Source organism: Chiroxiphia lanceolata, chromosome 9 (genome assembly GCF_009829145.1).
Source record: "Chiroxiphia lanceolata isolate bChiLan1 chromosome 9, bChiLan1.pri, whole genome shotgun sequence".
Taxonomy (NCBI): domain Eukaryota; kingdom Metazoa; phylum Chordata; class Aves; order Passeriformes; family Pipridae; genus Chiroxiphia; species Chiroxiphia lanceolata.
The window spans coordinates 26,961,693-26,985,993 of record NC_045645.1 but is presented as its reverse complement, the minus strand read 5'-3'; the positions used below and the strand labels follow the sequence as shown (position 1 = coordinate 26,985,993).

General features: G+C 42.2%; 1 protein-coding gene across 1 annotated transcript in view; it reads left to right on the top strand.

The window, feature by feature from the left end:
* XPR1 (xenotropic and polytropic retrovirus receptor 1) overlaps positions 1-24,301 on the top strand; it is a 112,564-nt gene that overhangs the window by 3,325 nt on the left and 84,938 nt on the right. The window contains exon 2 of the mRNA XM_032696156.1: positions 4,784-4,835. Coding sequence (XP_032552047.1) covers positions 4,784-4,835 — 52 coding nt within the window. The remainder of the gene's footprint in view (positions 1-4,783; positions 4,836-24,301) is intronic.

The following is a 24,301-nucleotide window of genomic DNA, read 5'->3' as shown; positions in this document are numbered from 1 at the left end:
TGTAGTTTCACTTTCAGATGGTCTTTCAGAGTTGACAGTCCTCAGAGTTCTTACCATTAACATGATCTTCCCCTCCAAAAATCTGTTTAAGTATTGTAGGTGTGCCTGTAGGAAGTATGGAAGTTGCCCAGGCTTAGGGCAGGTACTTGATCAGGGGAAGAGCTTTAGAGAGAGAAAAATCCATTAATTTTCATTAAACAGGTGAAAAGAAGATACATTTTGCTAGGTGTGGCTTAGATTCTTATCTAGTGACCATTAGTGTACATCTGCTTTTTGAGAGAGAGCACTTGGCTTACAGAAAAGAAGAAAAATGACAATGAATGCTGTTCTGTTTCATTCAGCATTTCCCAAAGACATTTATCATGACTGAGTCAATGTTAGCATGGAGATTTACCCAAACCTTGATTGACTTGATTTGACTTTGCATTCAAATTTCCATTCTAAAAATGCATGAAAACATGCAGATTGGATGTGTCACATTTACTGTGAAAAATCTATCCATAGCTGATGGTTCTGGAAGCCTAAGTCAGTGCAAATGATGAGGAGGGCTTTATGTGAGGACCAGTGTCAATAACATGATACACAATCCCAATGTAAAGGGGAATTTTTCCTGTTGGAATACTGAGTGTCATAACCCTGGAGGCAGTTGAGTTTAAAAACACATATTGACAAATGCTTAACTTGTTGAAATGCGAAAGTTTCAAATAACTTTGGTCTCGATTTCAATGGCTGGCATCCAAAAACCTTCTAATTGTTAAAAGCAATGTTTTGTGTTTCTCTACCTGCTGCTTTCTCTGGGCAGAGAGTGCAGCAGAGGGGGGCAGTGGTTTTGCACATGAGCTGGGGCACCTGGCAGTGTGGAGCAGGCAGATTCTCACTGTGCAACAGGGCAGTGACCCCTGGATGTGCCCTCACACTGGCAGCAGCAGGGAAAAGGTTTGCTCACCTTGTTTTAGGGGATGTGGCAGAGTTTTTTCTCTTGTGAAGTGAGTAGCCTTTTCCTAGTGAGTTAAGTTATCGCTGTGGCGTGCACTGCTTCAGTGCTCTTCTTGCCGTGAAACCTAAAGTTTTGGACTATTCATTTACCCTTCAGTTCCTTTGGTGTAAAGAAAAAACATGAAAACAAACAAAATCCCATCTTTTTGTGTCAGACAACAGGATTCTCATTTTCCTGTAGTCAGTACTGAACAGATTCAGGTGACTCTTAGATGAATTTCAGCTGATGCTTTTTTGCTGAGAATGTGCTTTGCTGCATTTAATGTTCATTTTTTGATGCAGTGAATGTATTGGGTTGCTAGTCCTCTGTTTATCCACAAACCCTGCTGATTTCCTTTGCTCTCTTGTCCATCCTTGGAGTGCTTTTAGAAGGAGAACCTTGCTCCGTCCGTTCAGACTTCTAAACGTAAGTGTACGTCTTCATGTCCAGCTGATGGAACTCACTGGAGTTGTACAGTTGCCAGATGGCTGTTTGGTTGCAGTTAATCTGGCCTGAATTTGTTTAGCTGCAGAAGTCTGGTGATATTTTTATAGAAAAAGTGCATAGCACCTTTGAAATCACAGCAAGTGGGGAAGGAGGAGAATCAGAACAGTTATTACAGGTGCAGAGTTAATTGGATAGATGGGTAAAGGTGTAAGCAGGTGACCTCCCTTCCCTTTTAGGGAGACCCCAGGTTTTTAAGTCCTTTTGCTGTTGGAGAAGAGAAACAGGTTGCTGAGCTTTAGACACGTCTCTGAGACACAACCTGCAGCAGGAAGTAGGTGGGGAAAAGGAAGCTGATAGCTGAGGTTGCTTGCTTGCCTTCAGAGTCTCTCTTCCAGAAACAGGCTTTCAGTTTTTGGGAAGTGGCCAATTCTGCTGTCAAACCCGGCTTCATGATAGGCAGTTCACACCCAGGCTTGCCACCTCCTGACACAAATCTGTTGTGCTATTTCACTATTTGTCCTTCGGGCTGTTAGTGGATGAGCTTAGAAGAGTTTTGAAAGACTCCTTTAAAACAGCAGGTTTTTTTGAGTGTTTTAAGGTTTTTATCCTTGTTTGTTCACTCTTAAGGTTTGATAGTTGCATTTTTAAGTGTTTTCTTTCTGCTTTTTTTTTTTTTTTGTATTTTGTTCTGTCATATCTATTTACACAAGTTCACTGCGGGTGCAACGTGTATCACTGGCACAATTTAAAGCATGGAAATAACAACCTGTTTTGTTTAGTTTGAGGGCAGAAAGAGTAATTCCTAAATGTTTGAAGCCGACAGTGATGGATAACTTTTGTAAACAATCAGTTCTAAAATTCTGTAATCTAGAGGACTAAATACTTTAGGTGTGAGGGAGCACTGAGCCTTTCACTTTCAGGTTATTGGTTCACTTATATAGGTCAGGAAAGCAGTAACAAAATCTGCTGCTTTGCAGCTGCCAGATTGTAATATGTCAGTCTGCATGGGGAGAGGTCTGTGGGACGACTGACACCTTCAGCTTTCAAGATTGCTTAGTGCAGGACCATCAGTGTTGTCCTTTTTAATTTATTTTTTTTAAAATGACTGATAAAACCAGAGATAGGAATTACATTGAGTTTTCCTCTGGGTGGGTTAAGAGGTGGAGTTGTTACTGCAGTGACTTTCAATTTGCTGTCTCTCCCGGTTTGTTTATCCTATGCCGTGTGGTTGTGGTTCATGGAAAAAGTTACAGGTGGGTGAGGATGACGAGTGGGGTGGAAAAGGAGGAAGATTTTTTGACCACTTGATGTGTGCAGAGGCAGATCATGTGCTGCTGACCAGTGAGTCATGGGGGAAAGGGGCTGAAGCAGCCGGTGTTCCTGAGGAATTTTAGGAAAGCACCGAGGGTAGAGGAGAGCTGTGCCACTGGAATGAGGATCATTCAGCAGCGGCTGGGTTGGGAAAACAATTATGCAAGTGACCTTTGTTGAGACCTCTGTGGACTCAGGAGCCAGACCTTTGAGAGATGCCAGAACTGCCGGTGTAACCAGCCACCTTGGGTATCTTGTGATAAACAGACATGTCCTTTAGACCTTGTATTTGCTTAACAGGATCGTAACCACCGTGTTACAACAGTGCTCAGTTTCCAGCTGCTGAGCTTGTGGTTTCTGCCTTGAGGGTATTGGAGTATTTGTCATTTGGGCTGGGAGGTTGTGACCTGGGGGACTATGACACGCAAGATGGTAAATGCAGAGGTGCAGGATTATAGAAGTATGGGATATGTTGGGAAACAGGCAGAAGACACAGGAACTAAGATGACCTGAGTGAATTTTGTGTGTTAGATTTCTGTGGGCTGAGAAGTGAGGGAATAAGATCTAGTTTTTACAATGGCAGAGAGTACTCAAATGCACTGTGTGCATCAAGATATGAGGTGTGTGTAAACAAATCACTTTTCAATAGGAATGGGTCCTTTCTGGTGGCTTCTAGTTCCAAAATTATGGCTCAAGTTATTCATAGCGTCCTAGACCTTAAAGACCGTCTCATTCCAACCCCCTGCCATGGGCAGGGACACCTTCCACCAGACCAGGTTGCTCCAAGCCCTGTCCGAACTGGCCTTGGACACTTCCAGGGCTGGGGCAGCCACAGCTTCTCTGGGCAACCTGTGCCAGGGCCTCATCACCCTCACAGTAAAGAATTTTTTCCTAATATCTGCCCTCTTTCAGTTTGAATCCATTCCCCCCCTTATCCTGTCACTCCATGCCCTTGTCCAAAGTCCCTCTCCAGCTCTTTTCAAGCCCCCTTAGGCACTGGAAGGGGGTCTAAGATCTCCCTGGAGCCTTCTCTTCTCCAAACTGAACACCCCCAGCCCTCCCAGCCAGTCTCCAGAGCAGAGGTACTCCAGCCCTCTGATCATCATTGTGACCCTCTCTTGACACTGCTTCATTCCTTCACCCACTGATCTGAATTCAGTTTATTTGATGTGAGTGAGCAAATCTTTAATCTGTGTCTGGAATAATACCAGCACCTTAACAGCTGTCTGAAAAGAGGAGTTCTGAAAAGGAACTGCAAGTGTTGAGGTTTCTGATGTGGTTCCTTCCTCTCTCCTGGCTCTGGTAACAGAAGGAGTTACTGCCAGGGATGCTCTGTGTATAGCTGTAGGACCCCCTTGTCTCCTGGACCTGCTGCTGCACTGCTCATCTCTTGCACCATCAGTCTGAGTGTGGCTGAGTGGTTCTTCTGTGGTCCCTGGGAGGCAGCTCGTGGTGCCTCCAGAACCCGAACACCTGGTTAATAATTCTGGCTGGTGTTAACATTGTCCTTCAGATCCCACCTCGAGAGAAGGCCGTCACCCTCGGTTCCCTAATCTCCTTCGTCATGTTGTCTTCAGCTTTTAGAATGAATGTGTGTTTCTCTGCTCCTATATAACAGTGGTAAGAAGTCCCTGAGGCTGCTTTTCCTCCATTTGCCTTGACAAACTCCTTTGTGTCACGCAACACTTCAGGTTTTGTTGTTATTTCTTTGGTTTTTTTTTTTTAACATAAAGCCTTTAACATCCTACCAACTGGGAAACATTTTTCCAAAGGAAGTCGTTGAAAGGTACAGTTGGAATAAATTTTATAGATTAGTAAGATAACAGGCTTTAGACAAAGCAGTCAGTAAACATGAACCTGTTTCTTTTGTGAACAGAAATACGTGTGAGAGGGTTGACATCACGTACCAAAGCTTTCTGTGCCAGTCTGGATGATAAAAGGGCTTTAATTGATTTTTTTTTTTTCCCAAACAGTCATATCAAAACAATGTAATTTTTCTTTCCTTTTTAATACTAACTGTATTCCTTGTTCTCTCCCTCTCCCTTGCAGGCTTTGAAAGAGATGCTATATGCAGCTGTGGACCAGGCCCCTTCTATAGAAGGTAAGCAAATTGTAACCCAGAATTGTGTTTTTCTTGGCATTGGGCGCTGGACACGTAGCCCTGCTACTTTTCTGTCCTCAGTCCTCCTAAATTGGTAAACTTCATATACTGATGGGCAAATGCCTGGCCTTTCACAGCCTGCATGCTATTTTTGATTGTTAGAACTCTTTGTCCTCTGTCATTGGGACAATAAATGTCTTTGTATAGTTTGAGACTTCAACAGCTTGATTCCTCTTGCTTATAAGGGCATTCAGTGGTGGAAGTACTTTGTCCATGGCTTGAGAATAGACCTTTGTTTTCCTGTGACAGCCAGCCACTCTGGGAGATAGCTGTGCTAGAGACTCTGGTTCCTGGTTTGTTACTGGTGATTTGAACTGGAAGGGTCTCCTCCTTTCGTTGTATGTCCTCCCTGAATGCTGTGCTGCCTCTCGTATGTGGACATGAGTATATCTTCTTGTTTGCATGTCTTTATTGCCACTGACTTATCTAGATTATTTTAGTACAGTGATTGGTTTTAAGCTCATTGCATTTTGAATACTGTGTTGAATTAAGGGATGATCTGTGCAAAATTGGAGCCCTTTACTTTCTTTATCTTTCTTCCTTTTGTTGTCTTTCAAGCACTGAAGAGTTTTTTGCCTCTGTTGCTTCCCTCCTTACTTTCTTGCCCTTCCTGTGGATTTCCAACTGTTTTATAACCTTTATTATTTTCACTTTGAGTGCAGTGCAGTGGTAATTTCACTAATCTCTAAATGTGGCTCTGAGCTTATTGCATATTTATAGAGCAGAAGAACAACTGCTGTTCGTGATATAGTCAGTTGTCTAACATCAGTAATGCTGGTCACTCTTCAGTTTGCTTGTTAACTACTTTCCTTGTGTTGATTAGAACTGGGAAATGAGGTGTGACAGTTAAAATAACATGGAATATTTTTTTTAATTAAACTCTACCTGCTCTTTGATTAGAATTTTAAAACAAAAACTGCAATAGTTAATAGGCTAAGAGGGTGTGTGTGGGATGGAACAGTCTGTCTTTGTACTCTTCAGAGGTGCAATCCAAGCTGAAAACTTCATAGAAGCAATGCTAAGACAGGTATAATCTTTAGTTTTAACCTGACACTTAGTTGCTCACTCAACTCACCCTGATAATTTTGTTAAATCACTCACACTTTTCTCTAAAGTGCAGGTCCTAGAACTACTTTTTTAAAGGTTTTGGTCCTAGCATCCAAAATACATGTGTTATCTTAGGAAAACTCGCCAGCAATATGCTGGCAATAGAGGAAAATCTCACTTTATTCTTTTGAGGGGCAAAATTGCCTAAAAATCACCCACAAATCTTTCCAACAACATAAAACCGGTTTTTGATCTAAGAGGAACTCTGAAGTGTTTTGTGTAGACCAAACTGACTATATTGACTTTTAAAGACAACTTCCTAATTTTATTGAAAATCCAGCATTATTTGTGTGGAAGATTGGAGCAATTCCAAGACTTTTTTCTCCTCTCTTCTGTCCGTTGGTTTATTATTGACAATGTGAGCAAATGGTGTCTGTGCTAATAAAGTTTTGTAGTCAAGTGTTGGAATGTGACTTACTGGATTTGGCTTGGGGATATCTAGGATTTCAAGGTAGGTCCGAATTGATAAAGGGTTATAATTCAGCATTTTGATTTTATTATTTTCAATGCTTGTGATATAGTGATGTTCTCTAATGTGCTATTATGTTTGGGTGTAAACATATTTGGCAAAGCAAGAGTCTGTGAAGAGTAAAATGGTAGAATATTATATTTATGCTCTTTCGAGTGCTGTAAGAATTTTAACTTGTGCTTCTTCCTCTTTTGATGCTTTAAAAACCTTAACAAAAGGAAAGCAATGACTTAAGATAGTTTTCCTCAGTAGAACAGTGTTCTGTTCATTTTGGGGGGAATTGGGTCTTTTCCTCTGTACTGTAGAGAACAAAGTAATCCAAACTTTTTTGAACCACTCATATTTAACTCTGTCTGCCTGACCTGCCCTTAAGTGGAGAGCTGTTGTACTAATTCCTTCACCTTTTGTGTTGGAAATGGATCAAGACCATTTCTCCACCCCTGTTGCTTACATCCTTCTCCTTTAAGCCCGTCTGCCTTTGTTCATAGAAACTTTAGGCCAGGTTTAGTGTGTGACTGCACACAGACTGTGCCCAAAACACAGCTGAATTCCCTGTCAGAGGAGATGGAATGGAGCAAATTCCTTGAACTTTGGGAGGGAATGTAGCAGCTATTGTTGGGGCTGGCTGTTGGCCTGCATGTTATCAGTTTAATATGGATTTTGCAATGGATACTTCTGTGTTATTTTGAGCTTAGCACAGAAAGTAGAGGGCTGTGCTACTGAAACCCAGCTACCCAGTGTGAGCCTAATGTGATCTCATTTTAGACTGGTCTAACTAAAATCCATTTTCTAATGGATCTAGTTGATCACAGGCACACCACAGACCTGCAGAGTTGGCTTTGATTAACCTTGCATGAATTGTAAAGCTAATCTTAATATAATGGGCTGTGAAGAAGAGGGAGTTTTGTATAGCAAAGCTGAGGCTATTCCTGGTTCTTATTCTGCTCAGCTGGATGTATAACCTGGGATTTGTGGATGAATTTCTTAGATTTCTGCTGCAGGCTACTTACTATGTCAGCCAGTAAAATTTGTGTACCTGCATAAATGCTTTGTATGGCTTAGAAGTATGCTGAAACTATATTGGAAACTCTTTAAAATAACAACAAAAGAAGTGCTACCCAACCAAAATATGCTGTAAGCAGTAGGCAAGGCAGGTAATAGGTGAACCATCCATCATGAATAGCTTTCATTTGGTTTGTATTTAGGAATCTCCTGCTTGTGGTTGGGGAAATAAAACTAAATTCAGAATGGCTCTTAAGCTCGACAAGGGATGGTCCTTTTGCTAGCTTAGTGGGCAAAGTGCTGCTGGGAAGAGGATCTTGGTTCTAAATTGTGCAATTTATTATGCATTTATACGGTGACCCTTCTCATTGTGCTACATTGAATCATACCAATGTCTGTCTGCTTTTCTCTATGTTCAGCTAATAAACAGATTGTGGTGTTAACAAAAACCTTGGTGTGGATAAGCAAAACCTACCAAGGCTGTATGATAGGAGGAGGTTGTTTCTGGCTGCCCCCTGACACTATTGCAAGGTGCTGTGGCCCCCCCGTGTTCCACGAGAGTTATTCCAGACTGTAGCGTGCCTTTATTGGCAGTTCCTACCTGTACACATAGATTTCTTTAATCTGTTCAAAGATACATTTTTTCCCCCCCATCTGTCTACTTTGTAATGACAGTATTTATATGCCAGTGTTACTCCTCCAGATGCTCATCATCTTTTTACAAGGCATTCCCCCGATGAAACCTGCACACCTGCACAACATCTGTACCGAATTAGTGTTTAGTCTGTTAATTCAATCCTGTACACATCACTGCAAAAAGCATCAAATGCAGCTCGATTCCCAGCTGTACTTGCTTGGATTTCTGGAGAGTTCTTTGAAGCGTGTTTGCTTGGTTAGCTGTTTGTTATGTGCTGTTTACTGTTACGGGATCAGTCAGGATGATTTGATGCTGCTTCCACCATGTTATTCACGCCTCCTGGGTCCTCATGGCACGGCAGGAAGGGCCTGCATGCAAGTGTGCCAGGCACCCTTTCCTTGACCCTGAGATACCTTTAGGAGGAATCTGTGACAATGTAGAGGCAAAACCCCAGCGTAGCTCTGTTTTCCTCCGAGGCAGAATATGCAGTATTGCAAAAGCGTGAAATACTGACCTCACTGGGAGCATGTTGATTTTTTTTGTTGTTGTTGGTTTTTTTTTTTGCATTCCTTGTCCTCCCACTGCTTCCTGTCCCACTTGTCACCTAAGTAAAAGAGGTTACTGGACCACTCTTGCTCAGAGTCCTCCCGATTATTCCACTTGGTGAGCAGATGTGTCGGCATCTCCCCAAGCTCCTTATGATGCAGCTCTTCTCAGCTGCAGCGGAGATGAAAGTGCAGCTCTAAATTATTCATTCTGATTATCTGCTTGAATGGACAGAGTCCACTCTAAATATTATTTCATAGAATATTTGCCTTTCAGATATTGAAATTTAACCTCCCGTTAATAGTTGCATAAACAAACGTTGTTGTTGTAATATCAGGTGGTACAAGAGCATTCTGTTGTATCCTCTTATTACAGAGATTACTTATTCCACTTAACCCCAATCCTGAATTCCAGTGGCACCTTTTAAATGAGGATCACACTGATTGTGTGGGGGGTGGAATGGTGTAACAGTTGTAGGACTGCTGAGTACAGGTCCTTTAGGGTAAAATTCAAACCCAAATGTAAGAGGTGATGTTAAAATAATTTTTGATTGGTGAGGGAAAAGCTTTAGTGGTAACAGAGATCCTCTGCTGGTACGTGCAATCTGTGTGGTCACCTATTTACTTGTGATGGATTAGAAAACCAAGAGGTGCAAGTTTGGGACATCCAGAGAGTGCCAGCACTGGCAGCGTGTCCTGTGTGATTCCACCCTAGTTTCTGCTTTCATTTGTAATGCACTTGCCATGTTAACTGGCAGCTGCAAATCTCTAGTTTGGATTTATTTGTGTTACTGAATAAATAAAATAGGATTCTTTAGGATGATAAATAATCTTGGTGAATAAGCAGGGTGTGGGAAATCACTTTTTTTTTTTCCAGAGGAAGTTATGAGCCTGACAGTTTTTGTTATACACAGACATGCTTTGTGGGGTTGATCAAAGGCTTATGGTTTGTCTGTGTATATGCACGTCTTCTTTTTATTTCAAAATAAACATTTATTTCCAATTGCACAATCTTACTGTGTAGGGGGTTGAGGTTTTGTTTACATGGGAATGCTTAAGGCTTAAAGGAGCCTTCAACAGAACTGCTGCACATCAGGAGCAGCCACAAGCAGATTAGTGCTTTGTCTTTATTTCACAATGTTGTTGCACACCCATAAAGGGCATGGGGATTGGTGTCCTACACCCCAGATGCTGTGCAGGCTGTAATTCAGTCCGGAGGCCTCTGTAACTAGTTTGTAAACTCAAAAAAAAAAATACATAATCCCATGGCAATCCTCTTCTCAGTCAGAGACCTGATGCCAGGTATTGGATTATCTGTAGAAAAATAGGTTATTGGGCTTGTGGAAAACGTTAGCTTCCAGAGAGTGCAGTGGACAGGAGGAGAACTTGGCTGAGTACCAGCATTTAGAGAAGGAGATGATGTCTGGTTTCTCTTCCCCGGGGCAATAAAATTTGCAAGGTAAACAGTGCATATGGTTGGAGTAGGGTGCAGAGTAGTGTTAGAGAACAGCTGGATGTTCACTAAAATATTTGGAGCACAGATGCCTGTATGAAAATGTGGTGTGCCGTGTGTTCGTGTAAAAGTCATTTTGCTGTCAAAAGCAGTTCAGTGCTCTCAGCAAGTCAGCCCAGAGACTGACTGGGGTGTGCTTTGTACCACCCCAGGCCACTTTCTGTGCCCTCAGGGTAGTGCAGACCCACCTACGCTGTTGGTACAGTACCTTCCTCAAAGGCACGGAGCACTAAGTGACTGAATTCTGCTTAACCAGTAATTAGTGTAACGTGGATGTGGAATGAAGGTCAGATTAGGTACAGAGCTGGAGTCACAGAATAGAATCACAGCATGGTTTGGGTTGGAAGGGGCCTTTAAAGGTCGTCTAGTGCAACCCCCCTGCCCTGGGCAGGGATACCTTCCACCAGACCAAGTTGCTCCAAACCCTGTCCAACCTGGCCTTGGACATTTCCAGGGATGGGGCAGCCACAGCTTCTCTGGGCAACCTGTTCCAGGGCCTCACCACCCTCACAGTAAAGAATTTTTTCCTAATATCTAATCTAAACCTTCTCTCTTTCAGTTTAAATCCATTACTCCTTGTTCTAACGCAACAGGCCCTGCATGGAGAGCTAGAGTGATGAGTACTGATTGGGAGTAAGTTGTTGATTGTGGAGACAACTGGCCAATACAAGTTTTGATGTTATTACTGTCCCATAGACCACAGGTTCTCAGGTTGTAGCCTAAGAGTACATTCAGAAACCGGTGTGCTCAGGGTCCTGGCTTGCCTGTGGGTGCTGGTTCACGTGGGCTGCACTTTCATTTATTTTTGGTTTGTTTTTTGTGGCTGTGAACCCTTTCAGTTCTTAAAAACCACTTGCTCCAGAAGGTCTGTGGGAAAATACCCCTGGAGCCAATGGAAGCTTTCCTGGGGCTCTGGGGGTAGTGTGGGGCCATGCAGGGTAACCAAGAAGGTTGTGGGGGTAGGTGGTTTAGCAGGTTGATTGGGTAGATCACTGTTCTTTTCTGAAGGAAGCTTGTGATTGCAGTCAGTGGGAATGCTGCACTTCCTCACCCTTTCCATTTGCCCCGTGGCCAGCTCGTGGCTGATACACCCACCACTTCATCTGTGTGCACATGCTGGGAAGCCCCAGTTGCTGCTGAGCAAGCCTTTTGCCTTTTCCTCTGTTTGCTGGAGTGTTCTGGGTAAATTCCTCAGCAGCTCAAATTGCTTTAAGGCATTCACATTGTGTGAAGAACTCAAGTCCTAAGGGTACCAGAGAGTACAGACTCAAGGCTTAGGAGTGGGCAATTAATTGGATCAGAATCTCCTGAGTTGGAAGGGATCCACAAGGATCATCAAAGTCCAATTCCTGGCCCTGCACAGGACAGCCCCGAGAATCCCACCATGTGCCTGAGGGCGTTGCCCAAATGCTTCATGAACTCTACCAGATTTGGTGCTGTGACCACTGCCCTGAGGAGCCTGTTCCGGTGCCCAACCACCCTCTGGGTGAAGAACCTTTTTCCTAATATCCAGCCTAATCTCCCCTGACACAGCTTCATGCCATTCCCTTGGGTTCTGTTGCTGGTCGTCAGAGAGTAGAGATCAGTGCCTGCCCCTCTGCTTCCCCCCGTGAGGAAGTTGTGGACTGTGATGAGTCACCTCTTCTCCAGGCTGAATAAACCAAGTGACCTCAGCCACTCCTCATATGGCTTCCCCTCTAGGCCCTCCACTGTTGCTTTGTAGGGTTGTACTTTTTTTCCTTCACTTAAGCATTCTTTGGTACTGAGTACTAAGAGCTGTTAAACCCAGGATGATCCAAGATCCAGGGTGTAGCTCAGGAGGTAACTGTGGAAGCTGGACCTGGTAGTCAAGGCTGGCACATATGAAAGGTTTGCACCTAGAGGCAGGTTTTTGGCAAGTCTGCAAATTTGTTGTGGAAGGGCTGCAGATGATTCTTTAATGGCTTGTGTAGGGTGACAGCGACATCAGAAATGCTCAGCTGTGCCTTTCTGTTTTCTCTTTTCCTTCCTGCCTTTGCTTTCCCATACATTAAAATGCCAGTCTGTTGCTTTTTTATTGGTTAGAGGATCTAACAGTGCTTGTGATTTAACTGGAGTGTGCAGGTCTCATGTTAATGGTCAAAACTTAAGGATTGGAGGGGAGAAGGTTGGCAAAGCTGGAAGATTGACAGCCAGCTGTGCCTCCATCAAAGCACTCCTGAGACAGCAGTGAGACATCAAACAGCCACAGGGCTGTAGACATGAAGAGCACTGCACATATATATATATATATACAGAGGCCAGTATTTATTGCTTTGTTTCAAAAAAAAACCCCCTGCACTAGACATCTTAACAGCAAGATTTAGTGTGTGTGTCAGAGGCAGCCTCTGGCTTTTATAGTCATTCCTCTGGTGCGTTGTTTGATATAGGGATGTGAATTATTAGACAATTAAGATTTTTTGGATGAGACTGGAGCTACTTGGTGAATAATGCCAATATGAATTAAGTTTGATTGGTTTCTCTCTTTAAAATGCATGCTGTGGGCAAGGGCATGAGCAGAGTGTCTCTGGAAGGAATCTCATTCTTCTACATCGGAGCTTGCTTGTAAGTTGCCTGAGGAAATGGCCAACCTGCCAATGCCCAAGGAGTGGTGGCATCTCTGTGTGACGTGGTGGTGGAGGAGCAAAGGCTGTCCTTCCTCCTAGAGTGGTCCTTCAAGCTGTGTTCTCTTAATGTGCTGCAAGGCCTCACTGTGCAGTGGCTATTGCAGTAATGGTCTCTCAACACGAGAAGGTCCCTCTTTTGAAGTAATTTTACAATTAGCAACCATGTGGTGAAATGTGTCTTTTTCCTGATTCCTGAAGTAAAGATGAAAGCTAGTTGCCTATCTCACCGGTGTTGTGTTTTTTTTTTTTTTTCTACAGTGTATCTGTAGCCTTGCTATTTGACCCCTTTAAGTAAAAGTAGCTAATGACTTAATTTTAAAATGTTATTGTGCTTTTTGTAGATACATAACATTTGATTTTAGTTACAGTGCAAAACTGCAAAATTACAGTGTTCTTAGTTTACAAAGCCGCACTTAAATGAATTTAAAATATATGTATTATTTCATTTATTATGTGGGCCATGTAGTTAATGTACTTTAGATTGTTTTATGCTGCTTTGGTTACAGTGTGGGAACCTTTTTACCCCTGAATTACTACAGCCTAAATGGAAGAGTCTGATCCTGTGGTTCAGTTCCTCTGTGAACTGAGAAGGGGAAACCATGGAGAGGTATAAGGGATATTTTACTAATAAGTGGTATTACATGAGTACCTAAAGCTCCTTAGCTGTAGGGCAGTAGCACTGTGAGTCAGAGTTGTGTATGTCCAGCTAAAAATAACAAAGGAAAACTGCATGAAAATACAAAATTTACTTTTTAAGTAGTTTTTGCTCTGTCCAAGATGGTGACTGGCATTACAGTGGGCACAGACACCACTGGGCTGGTGCAAAGCTGGTTTGTGGGTGCTGACTCTTCTTGCATTGTGTACTCAGCAGCTCAACTTTCCCTCTGCAAGAGGGAAGCCTTGTTTATCTCCTAGGAGATGGAAAACCAATTTTCTTCTTCTTGATGAGAAGCTGACAGGCTATTTTGACTTAACAAGAGGGGCATGCAGTGATTGGGAAGAGGGGAATTGCATGCCGTAACATACTGATATAAATGCAATTTATTTGCATGTGCTGTTATAGCCCCGGGCACACGTTTTAGGGGGGTGAGAATTTCTTGCGTGCTGGAATATGAGCTCTAAACAGAAAAAAGAGGCAAATTTGGCATCCAGACTGTGTTATAACCCTGGTTTTATTTTTACTGTAATTGCTTTGCATGCTTTTATAAATGCTCCTAATGTCTTTGTGGGGCAAAGTGCAGAGAGGCTGAGGAGATTGGCTGGGGTGAGCTGTTAACTCCGGATCTATCTTGTCCCACAGTTGCAGACTTGTTCTGGACATGTGGCCAGGCTGATATTCTGGAATTGCCTTGCTAGGGATCCCGTCCCCCACGCAGCTCTGCTGAGACAGAGACTTCAGTGCCAGCCTGTCTGGTTGTCAGCCCTGTAATGGGTCAGTTATAGGAGGGAAAATGGCACTGTTGGTCTAAACCCCATTTTTATTTTCATCCTCTCCTGTGTAGCTGATCATTTATATGAGTTTGTTATTAATTTCTGTAATTTTTTTGGTTCTTAATTTCTGCATGGTCTATATGTCAGAGCACTAGCAGCATAGACCAAGTTGTTGCTGACAGTGACCCCAGGTATGCTTTTTAAAGGCAAGTCCCTTATGGGCACAGCTGTAGGATGTGAGGTCACAGGCAAGGCAATAAAATGAGGTAATAATGACCAGAATTGGCTGATGGACCTGTAAGGTGAAATCCAAAAATAGCTGAATGGGAATTTGGCTTGTACTTCACTGTTTTCCTGTGGTTTTGTCTTCCCTAATGAGAGGGTAGCAGTTAGAAGCAGAGATAAATAATCTGAAAGCCTGATATAGCATTCCATGTAGTTCACAGTTTTTTTATATCTGCCAAATGGTCCTTGAGCTCTGCAGCAGTTCAATATCTCCCCTGCCCACTCAGGAGAACACACTTCTCATTAGAAGTCTGGGTCAAGGCTTGATTCTACTTGGACCTGATGAACACATCTCTTGGAAGTTTCATGAGCTTGTGAAGCCTTCAAGAGATTGCCAGTAGAGACAAGAAAGCTTCCCAGTAGAAGACACGAAAGCTTCCAGACAGGGTGAAGGAAAGGGAAAAATCAGAATACCTTTTGCTTGTCTGATGAAATTGGATTAAATCAATGCTCACAGGTGATGATTGTGTATATAGAGGCTGCATTTGTGGGTTTGGGGTGCTGTAGATGATGCTGTTGACAAGCAGCATTCATTTATAGGACACAGGACATCAATAAGACTTGTTTATTGAAACTTCAGGTTTCAGAGGATAAGTCAGTAAAATGTGCACTGTGAATGAAATTTGGAGCAGTTGAAGGCAGAGAGGGCAGAGACAGGATGCTGAGCTTGTAAGGCTCGCCACACCTGATCAGCCCCATCTGCTGTGTTGATCCTGCTGTAAGGTGACTGCTGGTTCTGGTCAGCACTTCAGATCCTGCAGAAATACCCCGTGTATCAGGTGTGAGCTTCAGCAATATGTCAGCAACGAGGAGCCTGCCACGGCTTTACTGCTGTTCTCTTCAGCAGATGTCGTGTCTGTGGTGAGGCCTCAGAAAGGGAAGGACCAGGAAGGACAGTGAAGGGAGAAGTGGAGGGTTCATCTGTGTGCAGCCAACCTGCTGGAGCTGGTCAGGGCTTGGCCTCGGTGCCCAGAGCAGAGCTTGCCAGGCTGCTCCTGGCGCCCGGCTCACGTTTCCTTGTACATGTGGACACTGTTCTCCCCCCTCCTGGTGCCTTTTGCTCTGGTGTTAGCTGCACCCATGTCTTCTTAGGCAGGAAGATTAGTTTGCTACTGTCAGTGCTTAATAGGACTTTGAGCTAAAGGCTCCAAAGTACCTACACAAAAGAGCTTTCAAATCTTCCCCTCATGTTTAGAGATCCCAAATGCAGCTCAGCTAGAATTGGTCTGTACCAATTTCCCTTTCGGTTTCTTCTGCTTTCAGGCAGCTCCTACAGATTCAGTTCTGGCTTTTGTTCCCAGTGGATGGAGCGGGGTTGATGTGGCTGGATGCTAATGCAGTGTTCTAGATGGAGCAGATGTGCGCCCGCTCGCTTTCCGGCGAGGAGGAATCCAGCCCTGGAAGGTGCCTGATCTGGGCTTGGACTTGCCTAAGCACAAATCCGAGTAATGAATTAGTCATCAGGCAGGGAATTCATTGCCCCGGGGACATGGAGAGGGAGGCTGGTACAGCCCAGCTGTCAGTCAGGAATTGCTGATGCAGGAACTCTGGCCAGCTGAGAAGGTTCCCCCCACTCTTGCTGATATATTCAGGCTGGATACCAAATCCTTTAGTTTGGTATTTCAGTAGTAACACGAATCCTTCATAGGGTGTGTGCTTAAAGGCTTTGGTCTCTTTACCTAACCTACATAAATGTGTTAAGTGGATATTTTTAATCTAAAGGCCCCAGACTGTAATTGCTGCAACTTTGCAGTGTTGTGAGGCAATTTTATTGAATCCTTTTTACGTGTTCAGCAGGGTATGCCAGAGGGTTTTGCCGTCTCCATCAGTTTTGGGAGTGATTTTGTGGTTATTGAGGTATATGGGTCACCGTGGGGTGAGTTTGGGAAGAGATGTTTCTGCTCCATCACCTTCTTACGACCTTGGCTGCAATTCTCATTTCGTTTTGGTATTTTTCCTCTCTTGTTAGCATTCAACGGTAGCACGTGGCTCATGGTGGCTGGTCTCATGTGTGATAATTATTTTCTGAGAAGTTTGGAAGCTTTATCAAGTAAGGAAGAGAAATATACGCATTGTGTGCTCTTCTGTACCTAATTAGTTCAATGTCTGTTTGAGATTTTCACTTGTGTGTACCGTTTACTCTTTCAGAGTAGATAACAAGGCTTGTGTTGTTATTCTTTTCCTGATTTATGAATTTCCCCAGCATAACTTCCACCTATACTGATCCTTTGAGTGTTGCGTTATGGCTCTTAGCCAAACTCTCAATTTTTCTGTTACCTTTGTGGACAAACACCATGTGCAGTAGCAGATAATTGAGTGATTCTCTGCTGTAGCAAGGGAAGTGGCACAAGAACTTCAAGACTATGGTTGATACTGTGGACTTTTGAATTTTTTTTTTTTCTTTAAATACAGAGTAGCAATGCAAAAACCTTCCAAATTCTGGCTTCCAGTTTGCCTTAACTTTCTAGTACCCAAAAGGCTTGATTTTATTAAGTCCTATACTGAATTGCTGAATTGTGGCTGGAAGTGCAAAATAAAATATTGCAGGGGGATTTATTCTGTATATTGCAAGAAGAGGGGATTTACGTGAAACTTTTTATATTTGCACTCTTTTCTCTAAATATTTTGCAGTTACTTCAGCAAGATCATGTTGGAGTTTGAAAATAGTTTTTGGCAAAGTGTAGTCTGGAGAATGGAAGTGTTCAGTTTCTGGTGCTGTAATGTGCTGTATCGTCCCTTATACCAGCTACAGGTATACACTTAAATAATCTAAACTTAAACAAAAAGGAGAGAGAGAGGGGAAGAAGTTTAAACATAGTGTTAAATACCACAACTTCCTTAAGTTCTCTTGCAAATATCCACAGACCTTGCAGTCCTCACGTGGTTCTGCTGTTGTGAGGTTTTTAAACAGGGGAAGTAAAGCCCAGACCTCTCAGAATATTATCTGATTTCAGTGCGGGTTTTTATCTTCTAGGATAGCTTGTAACTGTAACGTAAAGAGGCGGTATTATTTTAATTAGTTGGGTTTTTTAGATGAAAATATTTAGCTCCCATGCATGGGAGAAAACTGCCTCTGTGTGTTCTCTTCCCATTCTTGTGTTTACTTTTTCCAGCCCTTTGGCTAGGCTAAGGCAATACATCTTGTACTGCTTGAGAACTGGTGTTGTCTCATTCTCCGGTTTTCAATTTTAAGTTTGTTTACAGCAATTAACAGAAACAAGGAAGTGCTTCATGTGCAATGCTTAGTTGCTTGAGTGTTGTGTGTGGTCAGAGTGGACAACTTCTCTATTTTAAAGTGTTGGATACAAGATTTGGTTTGGGTCATTGTTCTGTATTTAACCTTACGTTGGTGGTATTTTTTAATACTCGATCCTGCTTCTGTTTTCTTAGTTAGACCCCAGCTCTGCTGTGTCAGAAGCCAGTGCAGCTCCTTTGCACTTGGATTATGCAGCACTAATTCTTTCTGTTTTGCATAACGTTGCTGTGATCTTCATTTGAAAGTTGATTTATCTAGATATTCAGTTTCCCGTGTTGGAGGGTGACAAGAGGTTATTTGAACCGAAAACAAAGGCTCAAGTGTGTCTATTTGAAATCTAAACAAAGCAGGGAGTGTGCACCCGAGAGCCAGTTCATTGTGTTCTATTCGGTTGCTGGTTCCCAGTTGGGTTGCAAAGCCTGTGGCTGTTTCTGAGAAGAGGCAGGAGAGACCTTAAATTCATCTTCCGGGCTTTCCTTCAGTGCGTGGGAGAAAAATTATCTGCTCAGATCCTAATAGAAAGTGGCCCATTAATAAGCGTGCTGTACATCTATTTATTACAAATATTCTTGATCTGTAATTAGGAAGTGCTGCTTGGTGCTCACTTCCAGGCTGGGGAGGCTGCAGGGATGTGACTGACTGAGGCTGTGACGGCTCCGTGCATCCGTCTGTTTAAAACAAGCAGTTTTGCAGCTGATCAAAGCAGGAGGATTATGCTGCTGCTGCAGAATTAAACTGGTGAGGAGGGATAATGGCAGCTCTGAAGCAGGCCTACCTGAACCGACAGGCTTTGTTGTCAACAGGATAATGGGAAGAATTTGTTATTTCATTTTGTGGTTTTTTTTTTTTTTGGTTCGTTTTTTTTTTCAACAGAGGTGTTGTTCCTTCTCTTGGAATATTTACTCTTGTGTTTTAAAACCCGAGGAACTGGGTTACTTCTGATGGAAAGCTGTGTTGCACACAGTTCCATAAGCAGGGCAAAGTTTGTCTTCACCAAGCTGTAAGAAGTACAGAGCATCCTCTGTGGATGTGGGTTTTCAGAACACTTTTCTTATCAAGAAAAGAGGTATTTTGGTTTGCACACATGTATGAACAGTCTGAATGTAAAACCTGCATGAAGACTGTGATATCTGTCTTATTAAGCAGCATATTTATCCCAGAAGTGGATATATATAGATATAGGAAACTAACAACGTGTTTAGGTATTCCAGTTGCCTTTTGTGCTCTAGGTAAGCAGTCAGGTTGTGTCTTCTCTCCCCATGTATTTGTGCCTTTTTAATTCACCAGATACTCTCACTTACATGGCATTTATTTAGGTAGCTCTATTTCAAAGACAATCTTTTAGCTTTCTCTTTAATACTGCTTTTTATTCATCCAGAGTATATCTCTATGCATATTAAGTACTTGATATCAGCCAATATAATCTTCTTAATATAAAAAGAGATAGCATTTAGAACAACTGGGTTTTTTTTCACGTTCTGCACTTAAGCATTTAAAATTATTTTGAAAAACCTAATTTTGCCAGGTTGAATTGAAATTCATGCAAGTCTTAAAGTTTCAGTGGCCCGTTAAATAATAAAATAAATAAGTGAATAGCACAAACTTTCATCTAGTGATTTTGGAATTCAGTCTGTGGAAGTGCTGCTGTCCTTGTCCAGGAAGAGCCAGCGGAAGAACTAAACCAGTTGCTGTTAGCTGTGGCCTCCTTTTTGTGCACAGTGAGGTTCTTGTCTCTCCTCTTTCATTGTTGTTTTATTTCAAGTTAGAAAACCAGTAAAAAGTCAGGCTTCCCTGTTAAATCAAGAGTAGAAATACGTCAACGTGTCTACTACAATCTGTTTCCAGTTACTGCTCCTGTCAAATTGGTTACATTCACAAAGTACAAGCAGCAGTTGTGATATCAGATCATTTTTAAAGGCAGATTTTGTGTAATAGCTTTTTCTTGTAGTTTTATTTTTATTACAGCTTTCTCCTTCCTGCATAGAGAGGAGGTTTATGTCTGGAATAGGATTTGGTATCTGATTCTTTGACAAGCTGATTTTGAGTCTGGCTGTGTCTTATTTTTCTAGATTACAGTATTTCTTTTATATTTTTCGGGGAGCTAATTTAGTGTCTGGTAACTGAAGAGACTTGTCTATTCTGTAAAACGTCAGTGCAAGCATTTGAACTTGGATTATGTGCAACTGCCATGGAGTGGAGGAGGAAGAGGAAGAAGCAGAAAACTGGTTTACTTTCTGGGCAAGGAATGAATTCCTGCAGAAGGCATGGCGCTTGGCAAGGGGTAAACCAAGACTGATGGTCCTGAGCTGTTCCACTCCATGCACTCATTAAATCTTGTAAGGTTGTTGGAACTGTGACTCACTTTCTTACAGAGGAAAGTAAGATAACATGAGTAAGCTCAGAGCCTTTACTGCTCTCCACTGTATTGTTGATATATGACATTGTTTCCTTGATATTGTTAAAACAGACTAACTTAAAGGTATCTCGACTTTCTTATCTCCTAAAAAAGCCCTCTCAGGTCTGGGAGTAAGGTCTGTCCTGCCTTGGCACTGAGGGTAAATCAGCCAGTTTGGTGGATGGGCTGTTTCTTATGTCTTTTTTTGTGGAATTTTATGGAAGTCTTGAAAGTCTGGGCATGACTGTAGTGTTGACCAAGGCAGGCTTTGGCCTTTGCCTCCTTAGACAGTCGCCATCCCCAGCCCATTGCCCATGAGTGGTAGCTGCTGAAAGGGTACATGTATATTCTTTTGGAAACCATGAATGGTGTAGACCAAGGCTGTAGAAAATGGATTGTGATTTTTGTCATGATTGGGAAGCACAAAGAGACTTGCTGGTGGGTTCTGAGCAACTTGGAACTTGTTCTCTTCTTTAATTTTTTTTTTTTTTTTGCTTCACAATCATCTTCTGTGGCACTCGTTCAGTTAAGCCACCAGTATTTTATGTTTAGCTTGAGCTGCACTCTCCCAAGCTTTCCCCTTTGTGTTTTTTCCCTTGAAATTATCCTTTCAATGTAGCAATTGGACTAATTTTGTTTTGTGAGCTGGTCATTAGAATAGAATTCCTGCTCCAGCTGTGAAGAGGATCTCTCAATAACAGCCAGATTGCACCTCATCCCACGATCCACTGCTGTGGCTGGTTCTGGCATCAAAATTTACTTATAATGGACTTCATTTTAATTTTCCGTAGCAGTTGGTGTTGGCAGAGAGCAAGGATCTGATAGTCTGGTGATTAGAGATATCAGGAGGGAGTTTTGTCCTCTGTTGCTTCATGCTCTGTATTGCGTGTTGCCAGTCGTGTGAGACCTCTGGGTTTTGTATCTCCTTCCCTGCCATGGGTCTGATGGAGTTTCAGACATTTCACTGTATATTAGCATTTTAATTTTTTATATTTAATCTGTTTAAGGTTCCACTTTACATCTTTCAAGCAAAGCATTTCCTGTTGGGGGAGAGGTGATGTTCATTTGATTTGAACTCTGTATTTAGCTTTAGTCATCAACGTGGCATTAAGAACTTTATCTGAGTAGAAGCTTTAGGATTTAGAAAAAATCTTTCTGGCTTCTCTCTGTTCTTGTGGTTTGTGTATGTAAGTGTGTTGGAGCGTTCCCTGGTGATGCTGGCACTTCATTTGAATATCTTGGAAGTGTGATTTCTTATAATGAGTAAATTTATCCTGTGGAAGAAACTTTAATCATCTAGACTTTTTTTTTTTTTCCATTACTTCCTCATACCTAGTTGGAAATTCATGAAACCTGGTAGTTTCCAGGACCCTTAAGGACTTGCAATGTTAAAATGATTCATTAACTGTTCTAATTATGTGATTTCCAAGGCATTCCTGTGTGCTCCAGGGCAAGTAGGTATAACGACAGATACACAATGCCTGGCCTAAATTACGGAATCATTAAGGTTGGAAAAGACTTCTAAGGTCATAGAGTCCAACTGTGAACCCAGCACTGCCGTGGTCACCACTAAACAGTGTCCCCAAGTGCAACATCCACATGTTTCTTTGAACATTTCCAGTGATGGTGATTCCACCACTTCCCTGGGCAGCCTGTTCCAATGCCTGACCACTCTTTCCGTGAAGAAATTTTTCCTAATAACTAATCTAAACCTCCCCTGGAACAACTTGAGGCCATTTTCTCCCATCCTGTCACTTGTTCCCTGGGAGAAGAGATGACTGAGAAGAGAAATGAAGGCTTCTCCTTAAATGCTTTGGGGCAGATGATGTGACTGTTAAAAATATTAGAAAACAACAACAACAAAAAAAGGAATAAAATGCAGCCATAGGTCAGATGATGATGCACAGGCAGTGTACGTGGGTCTTTTTATTTGGCAGATAGATATCTGAAGGGCTAAAATACTTGGCACAGGAGTTTCTCCCAAGGGTTAATGTAGGATTCGGTTTGTTGGTGTTCTTTTGTTAAAATCAATACAGACAGTTTTTAAGAAACATCTTTTACAGCTATAAAGGCAAAATTTTTTTCCCTGTGAAGCAAACAGATCTATATTTTCCTGTGATTGATGTAAGCTGATATGGGTGGCATTTGAAATTCAAACTGCAGGCAGCTTCTGACATCTCTGTTGCAGGTGGCTTTTCTGAGGTGGACAAGTAGATAAGGCTGCTGTGTAGGCCTTTTGCAACATTTAATGTCGGAAAGGTGAGCTGAGTTAATTTCATTAATGTAGGTAAGTTGAAGCAATAATAAAAGGAGGCGGTAATTTGTTAAAGTGTATTTTAAAGAGCAGTCAACCTGGGTCTCTTCCCATTTTAACATCAGATTCCATTCAGAAGGGGTGAAATGTCTTTAGCAGAAAGCAAGAATAAAAGAATCTGGATTTCTTCCCAGTAGAAGAGAAGCTTTTAATCTAATGAAAGCCATAAAGTCAGGAGCAGAGAAACCGGCTTCTTGGGAGAAGTTTTATCTGATGGATTTCCACAGAGCAGTGGAGTAAACTTCTGTTAGGCTTGGGTGGTAAGTGGCTTCACCTGTGCTTTGTCACAGAGTGCTGAAAGAAAAGTACATTGCACCACAGGGTTTGCTTGGATTTGCCCAAATGAAGTTTTAGTGTCTGTTATAAATTAGTTGTAGTATCAAGCATGTCTTTTGGAAGTGCTTGTTGGGAGGCTTCCTTTAGGTTCTGAGTGAAGAGGGAGAAGTTATCTTGTTGATACAGCTGTAAACTGAAAATAAACCTAAAATTGAACCCAACAGTAATTTTCTGTTACTGTGTCTGGAAGCGATCATTTGGAGTCTTGAATGCTCTACGGGGAGAAACAGAACTGGTCCCATTGGAATTGGTATGAGCTTTACAAGCAAATCAGATCTGAGAACTGAACACTGCACCACCACCACTAGTGGGTTATATTTCTGTTGCTTTTTTTCCTCTTGCCACCCTGGAATAGGGAAGTCCCCAGTGACATTTCTCACAAAGGCAGAGTGTTCCCAGGAAAAACACCGCTGTTGAAGTCTGCGGGATTCTGGAGCGAGCCATGTGTTGTGGCCATTCAGTAACCAGGGATACATGAACAATACAGAGAGGTATGTGGAAGACAGCATACATTCTCCAGCTGTAGGCAAGGACTGGCTTTCTTGCATTTCCTTTAGAGAAACAATCAGGATTGTTAAGATGATGAATTAATGCAGTTTTCAGCCATTAATCTTTCCGAAGACCAATATATGTAGAACTCAGTAAAATCCATTACCATGCTGTGACCCTGTGCTAATTGTTAAACTCTTGCTCTGTGAGCAGCTCAGTGCTGAGGCAGATGCACATGGATGACAGTGGGGTAAGGGTGGCTCCCTCACAAATGAAAATATTTAATTATTGATAAAACACATAATAATCCTGGCTCTATTGCTCTGCTGTTGTTGACTGACTTAACCAGAGTATGTCATTAATGCTATTAAAGTTATTAAATCAGAGGGAGGAAGAAATTATATGGACAGGAAGAATACTGGTGCATCATCATCATGATGGTCCCATGTCAGGTTGATCCATAAGAGAACTCATTTAAAATCTGTGTATTTAAACTATTTATCATACAGTTCACTGGGTTTCCAAAATGAAGATTGGGGAAAATTGAGCACAGTCAAAGTTTCAGATGAACCACGGGTTTCATATGACTGTGATTTGAGTGACTCCAGTACAATGGAAATAAGTTCCTGGCTGGACTTGCTAATTTTAGGCAGTATTTAAAAAACAAGGCAAAATGGTGAGAGCTACAGGCAAAGAAATTTTGCAGAACCTCTTTCCCCCCACTGTTCTACAGAAGTAATGTGAATACCTACTTGAAGTAAAAATATAATGTGCCAAAAAAGAGAGGCAGTGCCTGAACTTCATGAAGAATACTATGGAAGGTTAAGATGGCTGCAATGACTAAAACATCAGTGGAAGGCAATGCTTATCTCCAGAATGATGGATAAGATCCCATGCAGGTCAGTTTAGAGAAGTATGTGATTATCTTAGTGTTCCCAGTTGTACCAAAACTGATTGTTTACACCTTGTAAATTGATGTTTC